The sequence below is a fragment of the Bos indicus x Bos taurus genome, chromosome 20, assembly GCF_003369695.1.
Source record: "Bos indicus x Bos taurus breed Angus x Brahman F1 hybrid chromosome 20, Bos_hybrid_MaternalHap_v2.0, whole genome shotgun sequence".
Classification (NCBI taxonomy): Eukaryota; Metazoa; Chordata; class Mammalia; order Artiodactyla; family Bovidae; genus Bos; species Bos indicus x Bos taurus.
In genome coordinates this window covers 4,055,885-4,073,633 of record NC_040095.1, presented here as the reverse complement: position 1 = coordinate 4,073,633, position 17,749 = coordinate 4,055,885, and the positions used below count along the sequence as shown (strand labels likewise).

Genomic DNA, 17,749 nt, shown 5'->3' with positions numbered 1-17,749 from the left:
GCTGATTCTGTTTCCAGCATGCTTGGCAGTTGAACTGTTCACTCAGCCATTCCAAGAGCATTGTTACCCCAGACTCAGAGCCTTGAATGAGGCCACCTTGATTTATGACCGTGTGGCCCTGTCTTGGCTTTCTCTCATTCTGCCCCCCTGCCTCTCCATCCGCCTGTTGGTCTCCCACTGGGCAGTTCCTGAGAGCAGGCGCAGCACAGACTAGGGTGAGCCCTACAGGCCTGGCTTGAGGGCCCCCAGGGGAGTGGGCTGAAGTCATGTGAACAGATTTCCCGGAAGAACATGTGCTGAGCAAGGGCAGCCCTAGTGGGAACCTGGAGAATGAGGGTCTCCAGGAAGGCTTCCAGGAGGAGGCGACCTCTGCACTGACTCCTGGGAAGTGACGAGTTGCTATACAGGTGAAGGGAGAGAAGATGCTCCCTCCAGAGGCAATGGGAGGCGCAGGGGTCACAGGCAGGGGAGCACCTGGTCAGGTGGGAGCGGGAGGAGGCCCCCTAAAGACCTGACATGCCTTTGTTGTCTTCACTGTCTGAGAGCTCCAGAAGGGTCAGGACTTCTGTCTTCCTGGTTCATGGCCGTATCTCCAGCCTTTGGAAGGGAGCCTGGTACACAGTAGGTGCTCTATATTTGCTGAATGAATAAATGAACTGAAGTGTTTGTAGCAGAAGAGAGACTCAGTTCTACTTGCACTTTAGAGATAAACTGGACCTGTCTCCCACCTCCCAGCTTGGCAGCCCTCTGCCCGTAGGCACAGTCTGAGACCAGCCTTATCGCCCACCTGAGCATTTACTGTGTGTCCTAGGGGCGAGGAGTACAGTCAGTCCTGAACCAGAGCGTTCTATCTGCTGCTAACACCACAAGCACTTGTATGTGGGCCCCTTTCCAAGCATTCACTTAATTGAAAAGATTGAAAAGAAAAAACCTTGGCTGCCAGCCGCACTCTGTATGTCACTTGCTGTGGCGCCTGAGCTTGGCAATCCTGACGCTGACTCGGGACAGGAAAACGCTGCCTGGGGCCAGGCCTGGCCTTGGGGATCTGGGAGGAGGAGAAGGGACTTCGGGGGCTGAAGGAGCTGGGCTTGAGACTGAGGTCGCCCGCTTCCCAGCTACCTGGCCTTGAGCGTGGCAGCATGGCCCTGGGTTTCCACCTCCCCCACCTGAGGATGGCCCCACCTTCTGACAGGCCTTTCATGATGATTGACATGATGTTGGTAAAATCCCATGGGCAAAGGAGCCTGGAGGGCTACAGTCCATGAGGTCACAAAAGTGTCGGACACAAGTTAGTGACTAAAGAACCACAGAGCGCCCAGCACAGGGTCAGCATGTAGCCAGCAGGTTTCCTGGCATGGATGCTGCTTTTATTTTAGGCCCCCACTCAGCTCAGGAAGATCCCCTGGAGAAGGAAATGGCAACCCACTCCAGTATTCTTGCCTGGAGAATTCCATGGACAGAGGAGCCTGGCGGGCTCCAGTCCATGGGGTCGCTAAGAGTCAGACATGACTGAGCAGCTAACACACACACACACCACTCAGCTTGGTCCTGCCTCACTCTGACATCCTAGGTCTCAAGGGCATCATGACACTCAGTGGCATTTCTCCAGGATTAAACTTAATGTCTGGAGAAGGAAATGGCAACCCACTCTTGTATTCTTGCCTGGAGAATCCCACGGACCGGGGAGCCTGGTGGGCTACAGTCCGTGGGGTCGCAAAGGGTCAGACACGACTGGATGACTAATATAAATTTAATGGACCTTCTTTAAAAAGAGAAATAACACGTTTCTCAGCACTTCCGGTGGTGATGCTGCTCTGGGGTGTTGGGAAATCAAACATGCAGCAGGGTTTTGCAATTCTAAAAAGAGGTTGGGAATGCTGACCTACATAGGCCAGATGTTGGGCAGACATCTGGGGAGAGCTGACAGATCGGGAACCAAAGGGAGCGCGTGGTCTCCATGGGGAATGGCAGAATCATGTTTCCCATTAGTTAAGCTGGTGGAGCCTAGCCAGCTGCCCCTGCCCTCTCCCCGCTCTCCCCTTCTCCTCCACCCTTCTCTCCTCCTCTCCCTCCTTACCTCCTGCTTCACCCCACCCCAGCCCCACACCTCCCCGCCCTTTAGCGACTTTGTCCTCCGCCTTAAGCCCTGGCAGCAGATAGCCAGCGAGGTGGGCCTGGAGCCCAGCCAGTCTTTAATCACCAAGCTCTTCCCAGGAACCACCAACCCAGAAACCCAACCGGTGTGGGAGCTTTATTGGGGTGGCCCAGAAGGTCGCAGTTACCTTTCAAAGTCGGTTTCTTAAACGAGGGTTTATAGACTCTTGGGCGCCCTCAGACATATCCCCAGAAGCCCATCTAGATCTTGAAACTAACACTGCTGCTTGATTTCAGGGCTGCACATGTTTTGTGTTTAATAAAGGTTGTTCTGGCTGCAGTGCAGGACAGCTTTAGTTATCCTGGGCTAAGGACTTGCTGCAGGAACTGTGTGGTCTGTGAACAGAAGTCATAGCCCCTCAATATGGAGAATTCCCTGGGCAGAGGAGCCTGGCGGGCTACAGTCCATGGAGTTGCGAAGAGTTGGACATGACTGAATGACTGACACTTTCACTTTTCTTCGTGCTGCATGAGAGATGGAGTTTTTCCTCTCTCAATCCAAAAAGAGCTCCCCACACCTGAGAAACAGCATTCCAGATTGGAGCTCCAGCATCCTCAGCCCTCATCCTAAGAGGGCCCTAGATCTGGTTCCAACTCTCCTCCCCACTTGCTGTGTGGCCTTGGCAAGTCCCTTCCCCTCTATGACCTCATAACCCCAACTATAAAATGAGGGATGATCTAGAGCAGGATTTTTGTATATTTTAAAGTCTTGGAACCCTGTGCTGTCGGCTTGAAGCAGGCAAAGGAAGACCGTGAGCAATGGAGGAGCCTGAGCCCTGTCTAGAGGCTCCACTGAGGGTTGCCTTGTGGCAGTGTGGACCGGTTACACCCTGTTCCACATATAGAAGAGCTAAAAGCGGCAATGCCTAGTGGAAACCAGGGTGGAAAGTCTGGGAACCCACCCACCTCACCAGCAGCCGCGGGCTTCTTGCAGGCCAATTTGACCACTGGCTAATCACCTAAGAACTCTCCAAATGTGAAGTCCTCTGGGGTGTCATTTGTGCAGGAGGCCCCGAGGAACGTGCAAGGAAATTTGCATACTACCATGGAAGTTTAAAGAGTCCATGCTGGGAGTGGAACCCCTAGCAAGTCACGACACTTCTCTGAATCCCCATTTGTAGAATGGAGGAGCTGCCCTAATCAGAGCTGTGTGGTACGTGTCCGCCCGGGGCCCGGGGCCCAGGGCAGGCATCACTAATGGGCCGCAGAGTTGTGTCTTGCTGGTGCTCCTTTCTCTCAGCCCTTGCAGGAAAACAGCCCCAACCCTGCTGTCCTATTGGTACCCTTCCTTTCGATGTGTTCTTTGGTCTCCCAGGTCATTCCAGGCTCCCCATCAATACTTCAGAGCCAGGAGAGGGCTTTCACCTTGAGAAATGTGGGCTCATTGGCCTGTAAACAACAGCTCCAGACAGATGAGAATGGCAAGGAATTCCACTTAAAACAGCCCTGCCCTCATTGGGGACTGTCCCGCCGCCACCATCCTGCCACAAACCCCTGTACCATATATCCTTAATCCTTAACTCAGTGTTGTTCTTCTAACTGACTCTTTTTTTTTTTTTGACTTACATTATTTTTAAAGGAAATTTTAGCTGTCCACTGTAAGTGGAAAACCAGCAGCCCTCGCTAGAAATAGAAGGGAACTAAATAGAAAGGAAAAAGAAAATCAGCGTGTTAAAGTTCTTCCTGGCAAGGGTTGCCTGCCCTGAGGTCTTCTGTCCCTTCTTCAGGAAATGAGACCAACAAGTGCTGGAAGGGGTGTTAAGAAACCACGACTGCCAACTTTCTGAGCCAGTCAGGGCTGGAAGGGAATGGCAGAGACTGACTTTCTCACTGTGGGATTCCCTGCAGTTTGAGTGCCGAGCCCTGAATCACCTGAAACCCGCTGGTGTGCCCAAGCTCCTGCGTGCCCTGAGACTGTCATCTAAGCAAAGACCGTAGCTTGAGAAGAGCTTGGACCACACCCGTCCCCAGACCCTCCCCCAAATGTAAACCTCTGGCCACCGCACCCCTCCCATCAAAATGAAATCCCTTTGTCCCGTGACTAGTGCAGAAGCCACGCCCCTTCTAATTAACATCAGTGGGGAATTTCAGCCCCAGAAACCCCACCACAGAGATCTGCCGAAACAAAGTGTGATTGGAGGCCATTCCCCCGTGCCTCAGGGATTTTATTCTCAGGGCAAAAACACCTTCTCATGTTTTGTGAGTTCACATGATGAAAGCATATGAGATCACAGCACTCCCGAGGCGGGAAGACAGCTGTTTCATATCATCCTGCCCTGGGGAGGCTGTATCGGTGGAGTTCTGGGGCCTCTCCCAGGGCTGCGGCTGTGGGCAGAGCTCTGGGCCAGTGGGTCTGCAGGGAGAGGGCATGGCAGTTAAACCGAGCTGCCTGGGGCTTGCCCGTTTCTGGGCCACTACTTAGCCATGCCCAGCCCTGGTTCCAGGCATTTTTAAAGGCCTCTAAACTTTGTTCTAGTTTAAATCTTTATTCATGGGTGACCTCTTGGCTGTTGTCACTTAGAAATGGAATGTAAATTTCTGTGTGTTTAATGGGGTCCTCCAGGCACTGGGAACCCCCAACCCATGGGGCTAGGTTGGACCTGCCAAAAGAGGTGACTGGAGGCCATAGGAAGCATTTATGGAACATTCTCTCTCAAATCCCAGCCATGGGCAGAGATTCTGACCAAGGTAGATTCCATTTCAGGAACTTTGAAAAAAATACCTCATTCAGTCTTTGCCTGTGAGATAAGAAGGACGAGCATCCTTATCCCATTATCCTCAGAGAACACAGAGGCTGAAAAGCGCAAAGGACCTCCCCAAACTTGGAGTGCGGTCAGGGCCAAGGCCCCCCTCTGCCCACTCCCAGCTCCTCCCCGCCCCGCACTCCCGCCTCTGTCCTCAGCTGCATCTGCACCCGGGGGTGCTCCGTGATCCGGACTGGCGCACCAGAGGGTGAGCCAGGGTGGTGCGGGAAGCTGGGGCTCATTCCACCTTGGAGTTCACGGTGCTGAGTCAAACACATTTCTTCCTGTTCTCCTAGGAAAGTGACTTTTTTTTTTTTCCCCTAAAAGAAAACAGACTATAGAAAATATGAAGAAGACTACAAGAAAGCATCAAGAAGAGAAGTTTTTAATATTCATTTATTTTTGGCCCTGCTGGGCCTTTATTGCTGCAGCCAGGCTTTCTCCAGCTGCACCAAGCGGGGGCTGCCTTCCCGCCGTGGCGCGTGGGCTTCTCTCTGCGGGGGCTTCTCTTGTGGGAGAACATGGACTCTGGGCGCATGGGCTCAGTAGTTGTGGCTCGTAGACTTCGTTGGACCCTGACATGTGGCATCTTCCCAGACAAGGGATCAAACCTGTGTCCCCTGTATTGGCAGGTGGACACTGGACCACCAGGGGAGTCTCAAGAAGAGAATTTTTAAAGTCTAATATTCCTACCAACCCAGAGCAAACCGTATATGTACATTTATATGTCTATTTATTTATACATATCAGGGGGTTATGTACGTATGCACATTTATATAGAATATAGTCAATCCGTGTTATTTGTGGATTTCGTATTTGGGGATTTGCCTATTTGCTGAACTTTATTTCTAATCCAGCCAATACTTGCAGTGCTTCCCCAGTCACTTGCAGATGTGGGCATGTGCATGGCAGCAGAAATTGTGTGCGGCCTGATGTGCAAGTTCCCAGCTCGGGTTGAACACAGCGACCTCTGCTTTCTTGTTCCAGCTCTTAATACTCTGCATAAGTGTCTTTGTCATGGCCTGTTTAGTGCTACATTGTCTTCACATTCTTGCGCTCTTTATCAGCCATTTCACTGTTTAAAATGACCTCTAATGTGGTGCTGAAGGGCAGTCTAGGGTTCCTAAGCCCAGGATGGCTGTGTTGTGCCTTTTGGAGAAAATATGGGTGTTAGGTAAGCTCCGTTCAGGCATTAGTTCCAGTGCCACTGGCCATGAGGTCAAGGTTAGTGAATGAACAACATACACTAAGTAAGGTGTCGTTAAAGAGAAACATACAACCAGGCTGTGTACTGTTGACTACTAGATGAAAATGCTGTGATCAGAGGCTTGCAAGGCCCCAGCCCTCATTTCCCCTGGGAGCGGCAGGTCTGCATTCACTAAGTCAGTAGTCACAGTGACTGTAGAATGTCACTCTGTGTGTGTGCGTGCACACTTGCTCAGTCGTGTCCAACTCTCTGCGACCCCATGGACTAGAGCCCACCAGACTCCTCTGTCCAAGGAATTTTCCAGGCAAGAATACTGGAGTGAGTTGCTATTTCTTTCTCCAGAATGTAACTACACAGATTAAATATACACAAGCACATGCATACATGTATATATTGTATACATAGTTTTTTTGAGATTGAGATCTGTTCTTATACCTAAGATGATGCCTGAACTTTCCCCGAAACCACAGAATTCTTTTAGCTGCACACGGACCTTCTTCATGCCGGGAGGGGCGTTAACTGGAAGGCCAGTCCCCTGTCCTGTGTCCCAGCAGCCCCGGGCGGGCCCCAGAAGCAGGATCTGGAGAGCGCGTGGGAGCCGAGCAAGGCTCCCCTCTGTCTCCTTCCTTCATCCCGCTCTGCAGACCAGACATCTGTCGCAAACTGGAGGTGGCTCGGGCTGCAGCAGTATCCTCTCAGAGCCAGCATATTCAGGTCTGATTTCAGGTTCCTGAGAGAGACTGACCATCCCTGGCTGTGGGATGGGAGAGGGGGCACTTCTCATGTAGGGGGTCCATGGATGGATTCTTGGCATCTCCCAGGGGGCTTCTATGTCTCCCAGAAGCAGTCTGAGTTGAAGAAAAGTGGTCTCTGGAGGCCCCAGGACAGGGTGGGTTCCTGTGGCCCAGGCTTCAGGACACCTAATGGCATCTATGAGCAGGTGGGGTTTCCACCCTGTTTATGATGACTCCTGGCAGGTCACACTGCCCTGGGCCTCCCTGGAATGGTCCTCAGCCCGGAGAGAGGAAGGGTCAGGGCCGCTGAAGCCCCAGCACCAAGCAGGCTCAAGACGGAGGCCAGGGGTTGGGGTGGGAGGGGCAGCACCCTGGCTCATCCAACAGCTGGGAGACCCGTGCCCAGGCCCTGGAGGGGCAGTCCCTCTGCACGGCCGTGGGCCCAGAGAAGACAGTGGAAGGGGCAGGGCCCTGGGGCGATGGGGACTGGAGAGGGGACTCTGGGGGGCTCCCCTGTCAAGATGGAGAGCAGGGGCAAGGTCCCCTCAGCTTCATGTCCCTGTGTTTAGCTCTTAGTGAGGATGACGACGACGGTGGCTTCTCTTCATGGAACGTTTACCCTGTGCCAGGGCCATGTTAGGCACTCTCTGTGCGTTTTCCCATTAATTATCACACAAGCTCTGAGGTTGATGCTATTATGATCCCCCTGTTTTTACGGAGGAGGAAGCTGAGTTGCAGAGAGGTCAGGCCCCTTTCCCAAGACCATGCAGCTAGCTGAGATGGAGGCAGAGGGTGAGTCCAGGCCCTCTTAAGCCCTGAACTCAGAAGCCTCCAGTAGGCTCTCAGGAGGACCTCTAAGATAGAAAGCGAGCAGGCACCTTGCCAGGTCAGCTGTGGCCCAGCTGCTGGGCAAGGGCATGGTTCCCCGGGGTGGCAAGGCTGTCGGGGTTGGAAATAATGGGAGGGCAGAGTCCTTGCACTGCACAGCGTAGCTTGTGACCTCAGGCAAGTCACTACATTTCTGAACCTCCAGCCTCAACAGGACAGCGTGGAAGGTGTTCGCCTGACCTGCAAGCTCACGAGGATTTGGGGGAGACCAAGCCCACCTTGACCCCAAGCACCCTGTTATGGCTCATCGCCCCCACCTTAGCCTGCCCCTCGCCACCAGTTCATCTCCCTGTGGACTCAGAGGAAGTAGAAGCTCAGGACGTCTGGCCCTGGTGACTCTGAGCCCCTGTGGGAAACCCAGGCCTGGGGAGTCTAGACTTAGTTAATCATTCAGACTCTGCTGCTGAGATTGTGTAAGAAGGGATTTTGATGGTGGCTAATTCCAGTTTAGAGCCTCCTGTGGGGAGCGAGAGGAAGCCCTTGGTGGCCCTCAGACACCAGTATGGTCTCTGCTTCCTCATTCCCAGAGGAAGGGAGTCCCATGCTGAAGGGAGTCCCATGCTGAAGCAGGACAGAGCCGGAGAGGGCTGGACTTCCTGGCTTCTCTGTTTCTTCCTCATTTTTTTTCCCACAAAGTATAGATTTTTCCATTGACCTCAGTGCTGGGCATTCAGTGTGTGTACAAGACAGTCATGGTTCCTGCTCTCAGCAATTGCTGTAAAATGTGATTGACTTTGTGATGAGGAGGTGGGTTCCAAGGAGACGTGTGCCACGGAGACCCAACCTAATATTGATGGGGTGGGAGCAGTCAGGGAGGGCTTTTTGGAGGAGGTAGCATTTGAACTCTGCCCTGTGAGTGGACTTGTAAACCATCCCATCTTCTGGATCTGTCTGATTGTTTCCTTTTGGTGTCATTGAGCTTGTTTCTCGACCTCCTCTATTTTCTATGAATTGAAACTTGGGTCAAGAGGCTTGAGATTCAGGTTAAATGTTGTGGTATCAATACTTGACAGATTTTGTATTCTCCTACTGTATCACCTCAGGGACCATTCCGTGTCTAATTATCCCTCTTATTGGTGACATTAGGTTTGATCACTGTTACAGTTGTGGTCACCAGATCTCTCCACTGAAAAGGGATATTTTCCCCCTTTGCTGGGAGAGTAATTCCTGGGGTGATATCTTCAGCCTGTGTGACCCTCCCTTTCTCCAATAACCATTCACCCAGTGGTCCAGCACCCATCAAGGATCTTTCCAGAGTAGCTGTGCCACCTTGCTTTCCCAGCAGCAATGTCTGAGAGTTCCTGTGCCCACGTTTTTGTCAGCATCTCCTATCTCTGCCATTCTAATGGGTGTATGGTGATACCTCATCATGGTTTTCATTTGCCTTTCTCTAATGCCTAATGGTGTTGAACATCTTCTCATGCACTTACTTGCCATCCATATATCCTCTTCAATAAAGTGTCTGTTTAGGTCTTTTTTCATCATGTAATCAGGTCGGTTTGTTTCCTTACTGTTGAGCTGGTTTTGTGTTTTTGAAAATATGTTCTGGGTATAAAAGTTCTTCAGGTATGCAGCCCATGTTTTGAGGATTACACTATAAAATTATAGTGTCGTGTCCAGGGAGTATGACAGGTACTGTGTAAATTTCTGAAGGATGTCTGCTTATTTATTTATTTAAATTGTGATAAAATATGTATAACATAAACATTACCATTTCAGCTGTTTTTAAGGGTCCAGCTTAGGGGTGTTAAGTGCACTCACATCGTCGTGCTCCATCACCACCATCCGTCTCCACAGCTCTTTTCATCTCCGGAACTGAACCTGCATAACCCATTAAACACTAACTCTCCATTCCCCTTTCCCCAGTCCCTGGCAACCGCCATTCTACTTTCTGTCTCTAGGAATTTAACTACTCTAAGTACCTACTATGAGTGGAATCACACAGCATGTCTTTTTGTGAACCAGCTTATTTCACTTAGCATCTCAGGTCTTTAAGTTTCATCCATATTGTAGCATATGGCAGAATTTCCTTTTTAAGGCTGAGTAATATTCCATTGTATGAATATACCACAATTTGCTTATCCATTCATCCATCAGTGGACACTTGCATTGTTTCCACCTTTTGGCTGTTGTGAAGTCTACTTTTAATTTCTTAATGCCAGGCCACTGGGTATTAAACTGTTTTGGAGATATAATCTAAAAGCCAAGATCAGATGTATTAGGATTGCTTTGGTTGAAAGTAACAGAAACTCACTCAAACTGACTTAAATAAGTAAGGAAAAATTTGGGCCTGTGTCTAGGTAATGTCCAGGATACTGGATCCAGGGATTCAAACAATGTCATGGGACTTGGCGCGTCTCTCTTGCTCTGACCTCTGCTTACTTCTGCGCTTTCTCCGTCTTAAGTCTCGGTGTGATGGTCTCCCAGTTAGTCGCTGCAGTGAGGAAAGCAGTCTCTTTCCTGATTGTGCCATCAGACATCCAGAACTGAGTCTCATTACCCTGGCGTGGGTGACGTGCCCATCCCTGAGCCATTATTGAAGCCAGGGACCAACAGTACTCTGGTAGCCAGGCTTGGAACGTGACACTCTCTGTCACAAAGACAAGGGAAAGAAGAGGCATGGCTTTTCAAGGGAAATTGGGGGCCGCCACCTAAAGGAGAGACGGGGCGCCAGGCCAGCCAGGGGAACTGGGGGCCACCTAAAGGAGAGACGGGGCGCCAGGCCAGCCAGGGGAATTGGGGGCCGCCACCTAAAGGAGAGACGGGGAGCCAGGCCAGCCGGGGGAATTGGGGGCCGCCACCTAAAGGAGAGACGGGGCGCCAGGCCAGCCGGAACACCAGACACAGCTCGTGGGTGCTGGGCACTGGACAAGGCCCTGTGTACCTCAGTTGTTATAGTGAGTCCTCGGGGGAAATACTATCCCCATTCCATTTTATTTGTTTTTAAATTAATTTTTATAGTATACTTGATTTACACTGTTGTGTTAATTTCAGGTACGCAGCAAAGTGAATCAGTTGTACTTAAATGTATATCCACTCTTTTTTAGACTCTGTTCCCAGAGAGGTCATTACAGAGTATTGCGTTCCTGTGCTAGGCAGTAGGCTCTCATTAGTTATCTAGTTTATATATAGTAGTGTGCATATGTCAATCCTAACCTCCCAGTTTCGGAGAAGGCAATGGCATCCCACTCCGGTACTCTTGCCTGGAAAATCCCATGGACAGAGGAGCCTGGTAGGCTGCAGTGCATGGGGTCACTAAGGGTCGGACACGACTGAGCAACCGCACTTTCACTTTTCACTTTCCTGCATTGGAGAAGGAAATGGCAACCCACTCCAGTGTTCTTGCCTGGAGAATCCCAGGGACGGGGGAGCCTGGTGGGCTGCCGTCTATGGGGTCACACAGAGTCGGACACGACTGAAGCAACTTAGCAGCAGCAGCAGCAGCCTCCCAGTTTATCCCTGCTCTGCTTACCCCTTGGGAACCATAAGTTGGTTTCCTGTGCCCATGTTAGAGAGGAGGATGCTGTGGCCAGAGAGACTGATACCTTGTGAGTTTCAACCACAGCAGGGCTGGCATTAGAACCCATCACACGGGCTCCTTCACCAGCCCCCAAGCCCTGGGAAAGGCCAAAGCTCTGCAGTGGGACCATTCTTATTAAAAAGTTAGATCTGTGCCTAAAAAGTGAAGCTATCAAATTGTGTTCAGAGGTTGATTCCAGTAAACCAATTAGATCTGCTGCAGAGTTCTTGTACCATAGGGACAGAACTTTAAAAATTGTAAGCAAGAGGTCAAGAATGAATTATGTAAGCAGAATTGTTTTTCTCCATTTATGGGTGTATGCTCTGTGTTGGCTTTTACATCTTCAGTTATCTTTTTTTTTTTCTTGTTTTTTAATCCACATTGGCATTGTCCTTCACAGATAGTCATCTAAACTTTGCTTGTACATCCCCCAGGATGGGGGCTTTTGGTAAGGTGCATTCTGGGTCTCAGTTTACCCATCTGGAAGGTGGGACCATTTGGTTGACTGAGTTCCGTGGTCCCTTTCAGATGCGGGGAAGCCCGTTTACTAGTTTCCCTGCTCCTTTTCAAGACCATTTTCTACACAACAGCCAGAGGTATGCCTGTGGGTATATTTATCTATCTATCTATCTCTATATATATATATGTATTTATTTTTAAATATACATTAAATTATATCTCATGCTTTTTCCCCAACCCCTGTGCCTCACAAACCTTCAGAAGAATAAAGTTCCTCGCCCTGGTGTGTAAGCCTGCGGTGATGCCTCCGCTGCCCCTCCTGGGAGCACCCCCTTCCCCGCCTGGGAGCACCCCCTTCCCCGCTAGTGCTGTTCTGCCATAATGGTCTTCTGGTTCCTCGACAGGCCAAGCGTTTTCCAGCCTGCGCATCGTTGTTTGCACTTCTCTTTCTGTGTGGAATACACATTCCTCAGCTCTTCTCCAGACCAGTTCCTCATCTTTCGGGTGTCAGTTCAGAGTCTGCTTCCTTGGAGGGACTTTCCTTTCCAGGAACGCTCACCCCCACCACTTGTGTCTTGCACTCTCACAGCAGGCTTTGGGGTCCTTCCTAGCACGGACTGTAACTTAAATTATACACATATTTCTTCATCAGCTGGTTTATTGCCCATCTTCCCACTCTCCAAGAGTAGGGTCCGGACTGTCCGACTGTCTACTTCATTCTAGTGAACTAGAATTGGTGTTTTCTTTTTCATAACACTAATGACTATTGGCGTGGCTTTGATAACAACTCTTTTTGTTGTAAAATCACTTTTCCAGGGTGACTGTCTCCCAGAGGATGCCTTGACCTGTTTTTTGGCTCCATGAGTGACCCAGGACTAGTGGGAGAGAAAAGGGCCAAGATACGTGAATCCCTGGTGAAATCATGAAATCATTTCTTTCTAAAACAGGGGCTGGGTAGGCATTGGGGAATCGGGGTGCAGGATACTAAGATTTCTTGAACCTTTCCTCTCTGCCAGGCAAGGAACTCAGAGCTTTATCTCTGATAATCATCATAAAGCTATGTGAGGTGGGCTTGATGACTCCATTTTACAGATAAGGAAACTGTGATTCAAGAGCCCAAGTCCCTTCCTCCCTGCTGTGCTTCACTGAAATGAAATAGATGTTGGATTTGGAGAGTCCCCGGTGAACCTCTGAGTTGGGCATTCAAGGGCACCTCCCACCTTGTCCTGATTCGTCTTTCAATTTTTCATCTCTTCTCACCAGGAGAAACTTCTCCCATAAGTCCCTGGTGTTTACAGTGGGCTCTGGCTCCCTCTGCCCAAAGCTGCTCCTCCTTTTCCTGTTTTGAATGAAGGTATCCTAGCAAGAACTCATTTGGGAAGAGACTTTGTTTACCACCACCTTGGAAACCACTGCCAGGTGTGGCCCCCCGTACTCCCTGAGCTGGTCTTTGCTCCACCGTCGTCCCCCCACCACCCACGGCCTCTTCCTTCCTCTCCTGCTCTCTGGATTGACATGCCCTTCAAGGTACACCACAATGACTTCAAGCTTTAGAGAGCTCTCCTGCCCCGCTTCCTGTGCCAGTCAGGACTAAATTACATGTGTCAAAAACCCAACTCAAACTGGCTTCAAAAATATTCCCGGAGTGTGGGTGTGGCCCGAGATTTACTGGCTCAGGAGAGACCAGGAGTAGACGGAGCTACATGCAAAGCTGGATCTAAGGGTCAGACCGTGTCATCAGAAATCTGCTGATTTCATTCTCAGGCACATTCCTCCCAAGTGATGATGCTGTGATCCCCCAGCGACTCCAGGTCATGTCCTAACAGCAGAGCAACTTCAAGGAAGAGAGAACTGGTTTTTCTCAGGGTGGGAGCAGAAGTCCCAGGGCTGGTTCTTAGTGCCTGTGATTGGCCTGGCATGAGTCACGTGATCACTCCTTAACCAGTCACCGTGGACAGTGGTACCCAGTGTGGTGTCTAAAGGACTGTGTTGAGGTGGGAAAGGAGGTTCCCAGGAGAAAAGTCCAGGCACTCTGGTTGAAAGAAAGGTTTATCAACACAGTAAAATAATGATACAGCAGGGGAAGGAGAGGGTGGGATGAGTTGAGAGAGTGCCATTGACATGTATACTCTGCCATGTGTAAACATAACTAGTGGGAACCTGCTGTATGACACAGGGAGCTCAACTCAGCACTCTACTGACATAGAGCTGGAGGTGGGAGGGAGGCTCATGAGGGCGGGAATATATGTATACTTACAGCTGATTCACATTGTTGTATGGCAGAAACCAACAGAACATTGTGAAGCAGTTATGCTCCAATTTAAAAAAAATTAAATGCAAAAAATAATGATGTCTACTGTAGTTGATCAGTCACTCGGTTGCGTCTGAATGTTTGCAAGCTCATGGGCTGCAGCACACAGGCTTCTCTGTCCTTCACTATCTCATGGCATTTGCTCCAAATCCTGTCCATTGAGTCGGTGATGCTATCCAGCCATCTCATCCTCTGTTGCCCCCTTCTCCTCTCGCCTTCAGTCTTTCCCAGCATCAGGGTCTTTTCCAATGAGTCAGCACTGCACATCAGGTGGCCAAAGTATTGGAGCTTCAGCTTCAGCATCAGTCCTTCCAGTGAATATTCAGGGTTGATGTCCTTTAGGATTTACTGGTTTGATCTCCTTGCAGTCCAAGTGACTCTCAAGAATCTTCAGCACCACAGTTCAAAAGCATCAGTTCTTCAGCACTCAGACTTTATGGTCCAACTCTCACATTGGTACAAGACTATTGGAAAAACCATAGCTTTGACTAGATGGACCGTTGTCAGCAAAGTGATGTCTCTGCTTTTTAATATGCTGTCTAGGTTTGTCATAGCTTTTCTTCCAAGGGGCAAGTGTCTTTCAGTTTTATGGCTGCAGTCAGCATCTGCAGCAATTTCCACCGTCCACATGTTATTTATCTTCATTTATGCACATGCTGTCTCCCCAGCTCACTCTGCACTCATGGAGTCAGAAGCCTTGCCTGTGTATTCCTGTGCCTCTAACAACACCCAGCCCCTCGGGTTTATTTCTCTTTCTAGGTGGCTTTCACACATGTATGTTTTACATGTCAAAATCGCCCTGTAACCACAGATCATTTGTGCAAAGCAGAAATAGATGTGCTCATCCCTTATCCCTTGAGTACCCAGGTGGGGTCCAAGGTCACCAGAGTCCCCAGCCAGAGGCCTCTGACCTCCTGTCGTCACCTTTTGTGCCTGAATTTGTTGTCGATGTATTATTTTCTGTGCGTGCTTCAGTTAGTGACAGAGATTAGAAACATGGCCCTGTGGTTTGTAGAGTGGTTTCCCATCCTCCGCTTTATCGGAGCCTCACGCTATCCTGGTAGGCAGCAGAAACAGTTGTTATTAGCACACTTTACAGACGGAGAAACTGCCCATAGAGGGAAATGATGACTCGGCCCAGGCCCTAACTGGAGGAAATGACACGATGGCTAAGCTTATGAGAAACTCGGGAGAGCTGAGAGCCACAGGTTGCTGTGACTTCTGACAATTCCAAGTTTTAAGAATGATGCTGACAAAATAGCCAGCCCGATGGCTCTCTGAATTGAGTGGAGAGTAAGAAATCCTGAAAATAGCAGCATCTCCTGAGATAAGCAGGGTGCTTATGCTTTCCTAGACTTGATTTCCTGTGATCCTTTGCACAACTCTCAGAGGTGAGGGTATTATACCCATTTTACTGAAGAGGAAGCTGGGTCGCAGAGAGGGCGAGTAGCCTGTCCCAAGTCATAGAGCTGGTCAGGGGCGGAGCTGAGAGTCAAGCCCAGGCCTTGCTGCCTCTAACCCTGGTGCTTTGCTCTAGAGCCCTGGCGATGGAGAGGCTGCCTCGGCGTTAACGGCTGTCTCCCTTCCTCCCTGCAGGTCTACATCATCCGGGTCACGTGGTCCAGTGGCTCTACGGAGGCCATTTACCGGCGCTACAGCAAGTTCTTCGATCTCCAGGTAAGGACGTGGGGTCTCCAGGGAGCTGCAGGGTAGGAAAGAGTGTGTATGGACCTACTTTCCGCTTTGACTTCAGAGCCTGGGTCCTCACCCACAGGGGATGTGCAGTATTTATTTCCTAGACTTAAAAATGATGTCCATCTGCTCACCTCAGCAGCTCACATACTATAAAAATGTAGAGAAGATGAGTCTGGCCCCTGTGTAGGGATAACACTAATTTGTGGAGCATTCCATATTAAAAAAAAAAAAAAGGTGTCCATCACTTTGGGGACATAAGTGATGGGCTGTATTGCTTTTGCTTTGGTATTCAGTATTTTTTAAATAAAATAAAGTCTCATGTTGCCTGCTCCAGAATGGAGGCTAATCTGGAAATTGTTTGTGTTTGGCTTTGGCGTTCAGATGGTAAACTTGTGTAATCGTGTTTGCTGGTGAGTTACATGTGATCAGACTTTTTGGGGCCATTCTGCTCTCAAGACAGACCCAAATCTTCCTCACCTTGGCCTCCTCTCCCCATCAGGCTCCATGTTTAGCCTGAAACACCTGCTGTGTATTGAGGGCATCGCACTTGCCCTTTCCTAAGGGCTGTCCTCACCTGAAACGCCTCCTGCACCCTGCAGGCCCTGTTGGCTCGCCGCCCTCAGGGCTCTCATCCCCTGGAAAGCCTGGTCTGACTTCACTTCCCAGCCAGAGAGAGCCATATCCCCTAATCCCCACAGCTCTGTATCCCTTTGTGCTGACTCTTTTGAAGTTGTCTGCCTGTCCTGCTCTAATCCGTGACCCTTGTGGGCAGGAACCGCATCTTCTTTATCCTGTCCCTCCTTTGTTTTGTTTTTTTTTTCTGTCCCTCCTTTGTGTTTTACTCAAGGACACTGTATGTAGCCAGTCAGCGTTTGTGAATGAATGAATGAACAAATGAACAAAGGGACGAACTAATACCCACACCGAGCACCACCAGTCTCATAGGGAGCCTCTGTGGACAGCTCTGTGTTAGCCCCTCCCCACTAGGGCAAAAGAACTCTAATCCATGGATCAGTAGCATTATGCTGACATCACCAACAGCCAGCAAATCAGAGCAAGTGTATCTCGATGAGAAGTCACAGTGCCTGATATCATGTCGCAAATTTCTTTAGGAAACACAGGCCTTAGGAGGAGATGGGAACTGGCTTGGCTTCCTGAATCCACAAGTGTTCCGTGCCTTGTGGTGAGGGGCTCACATACCCGACAGGCCAGTGTGAGGGCTCGTGGAGATGACTGTCTTCTTTTCCTCTGTACCAATTAGGCTGCTTTTGTTGCAAATGACAGAAACCCGACTCAAACTGGCCTAAGTAAACAGGAGGATTTAGGGGACTGTTGTAATAGAATGCCCTGGGAGAGGGAAACTGGCAGGCTTCAGGCACAGCTTGATCCAGGGTTTTCCACTGTGTCCTCTTGTCCAGCTTCTCTCTCTTGTTCTGGATTCCCAGTTCCCTTGCATTGGCTTTATCTTGGGTCTCATGTGGTTGCAAAATGCTCTGGGCTCACACTCAGCAGGAAAGAGTAAAAGGTCAGTTCACAGAAGTGCCAGCAAACACAGTGTTTTCTAGGCTCATCTCTAAGCCAGTCAACAGGGCTGACGAACGTGGCGGCCAGTGGACTCGTCTGGTCCCTGCTCTGCCTCTCATGCACGGGGCAGGGGCTGAGACATGGCGAGAACAGCTGGGATCCGAGGGAGAAGGGGCACTGTGGGGCCGCCAGAAGAGCCCTCGTCCTCCACACACCAGCCTGCCTCTGTGCCGCCCACCTTCTTTCTGAAGGTTAGGTGATATTAACCACAGGCATCCTTGGTCGAGCAGACCTGATCTGTTCCTGAAAATGTCAAATGGAAGATTTTCAGAGCCTGTGTTCCAGTATTTTAAAGGGGGAGGAGCAATGTTAATGTGCTCTTAACCAGTTTCCCCAAACAATCACCGAGCAGTCTACATTACAAACTGCCAAGAGTCACTGCACACGGGCCAGCCCTTAACCCCCGTTGCCTAACTACTTAAAATGTGATGAACTCAGTGATGCAATAAAACC

At 50.1% G+C, this 17,749-nt stretch overlaps 1 protein-coding gene across 3 annotated transcripts in view; it reads left to right on the top strand.

Moving 5' to 3' along the window:
* The window catches only part of SH3PXD2B (SH3 and PX domains 2B), a 121,989-nt gene that overhangs the window by 18,355 nt on the left and 85,885 nt on the right, over positions 1-17,749 (top strand). For all 3 annotated transcript variants that reach the window (XM_027520491.1, XM_027520489.1, XM_027520490.1), the window contains exon 2: positions 15,614-15,694. In XM_027520491.1, coding sequence (XP_027376292.1) covers positions 15,614-15,694 — 81 coding nt within the window. The remainder of the gene's footprint in view (positions 1-15,613; positions 15,695-17,749) is intronic.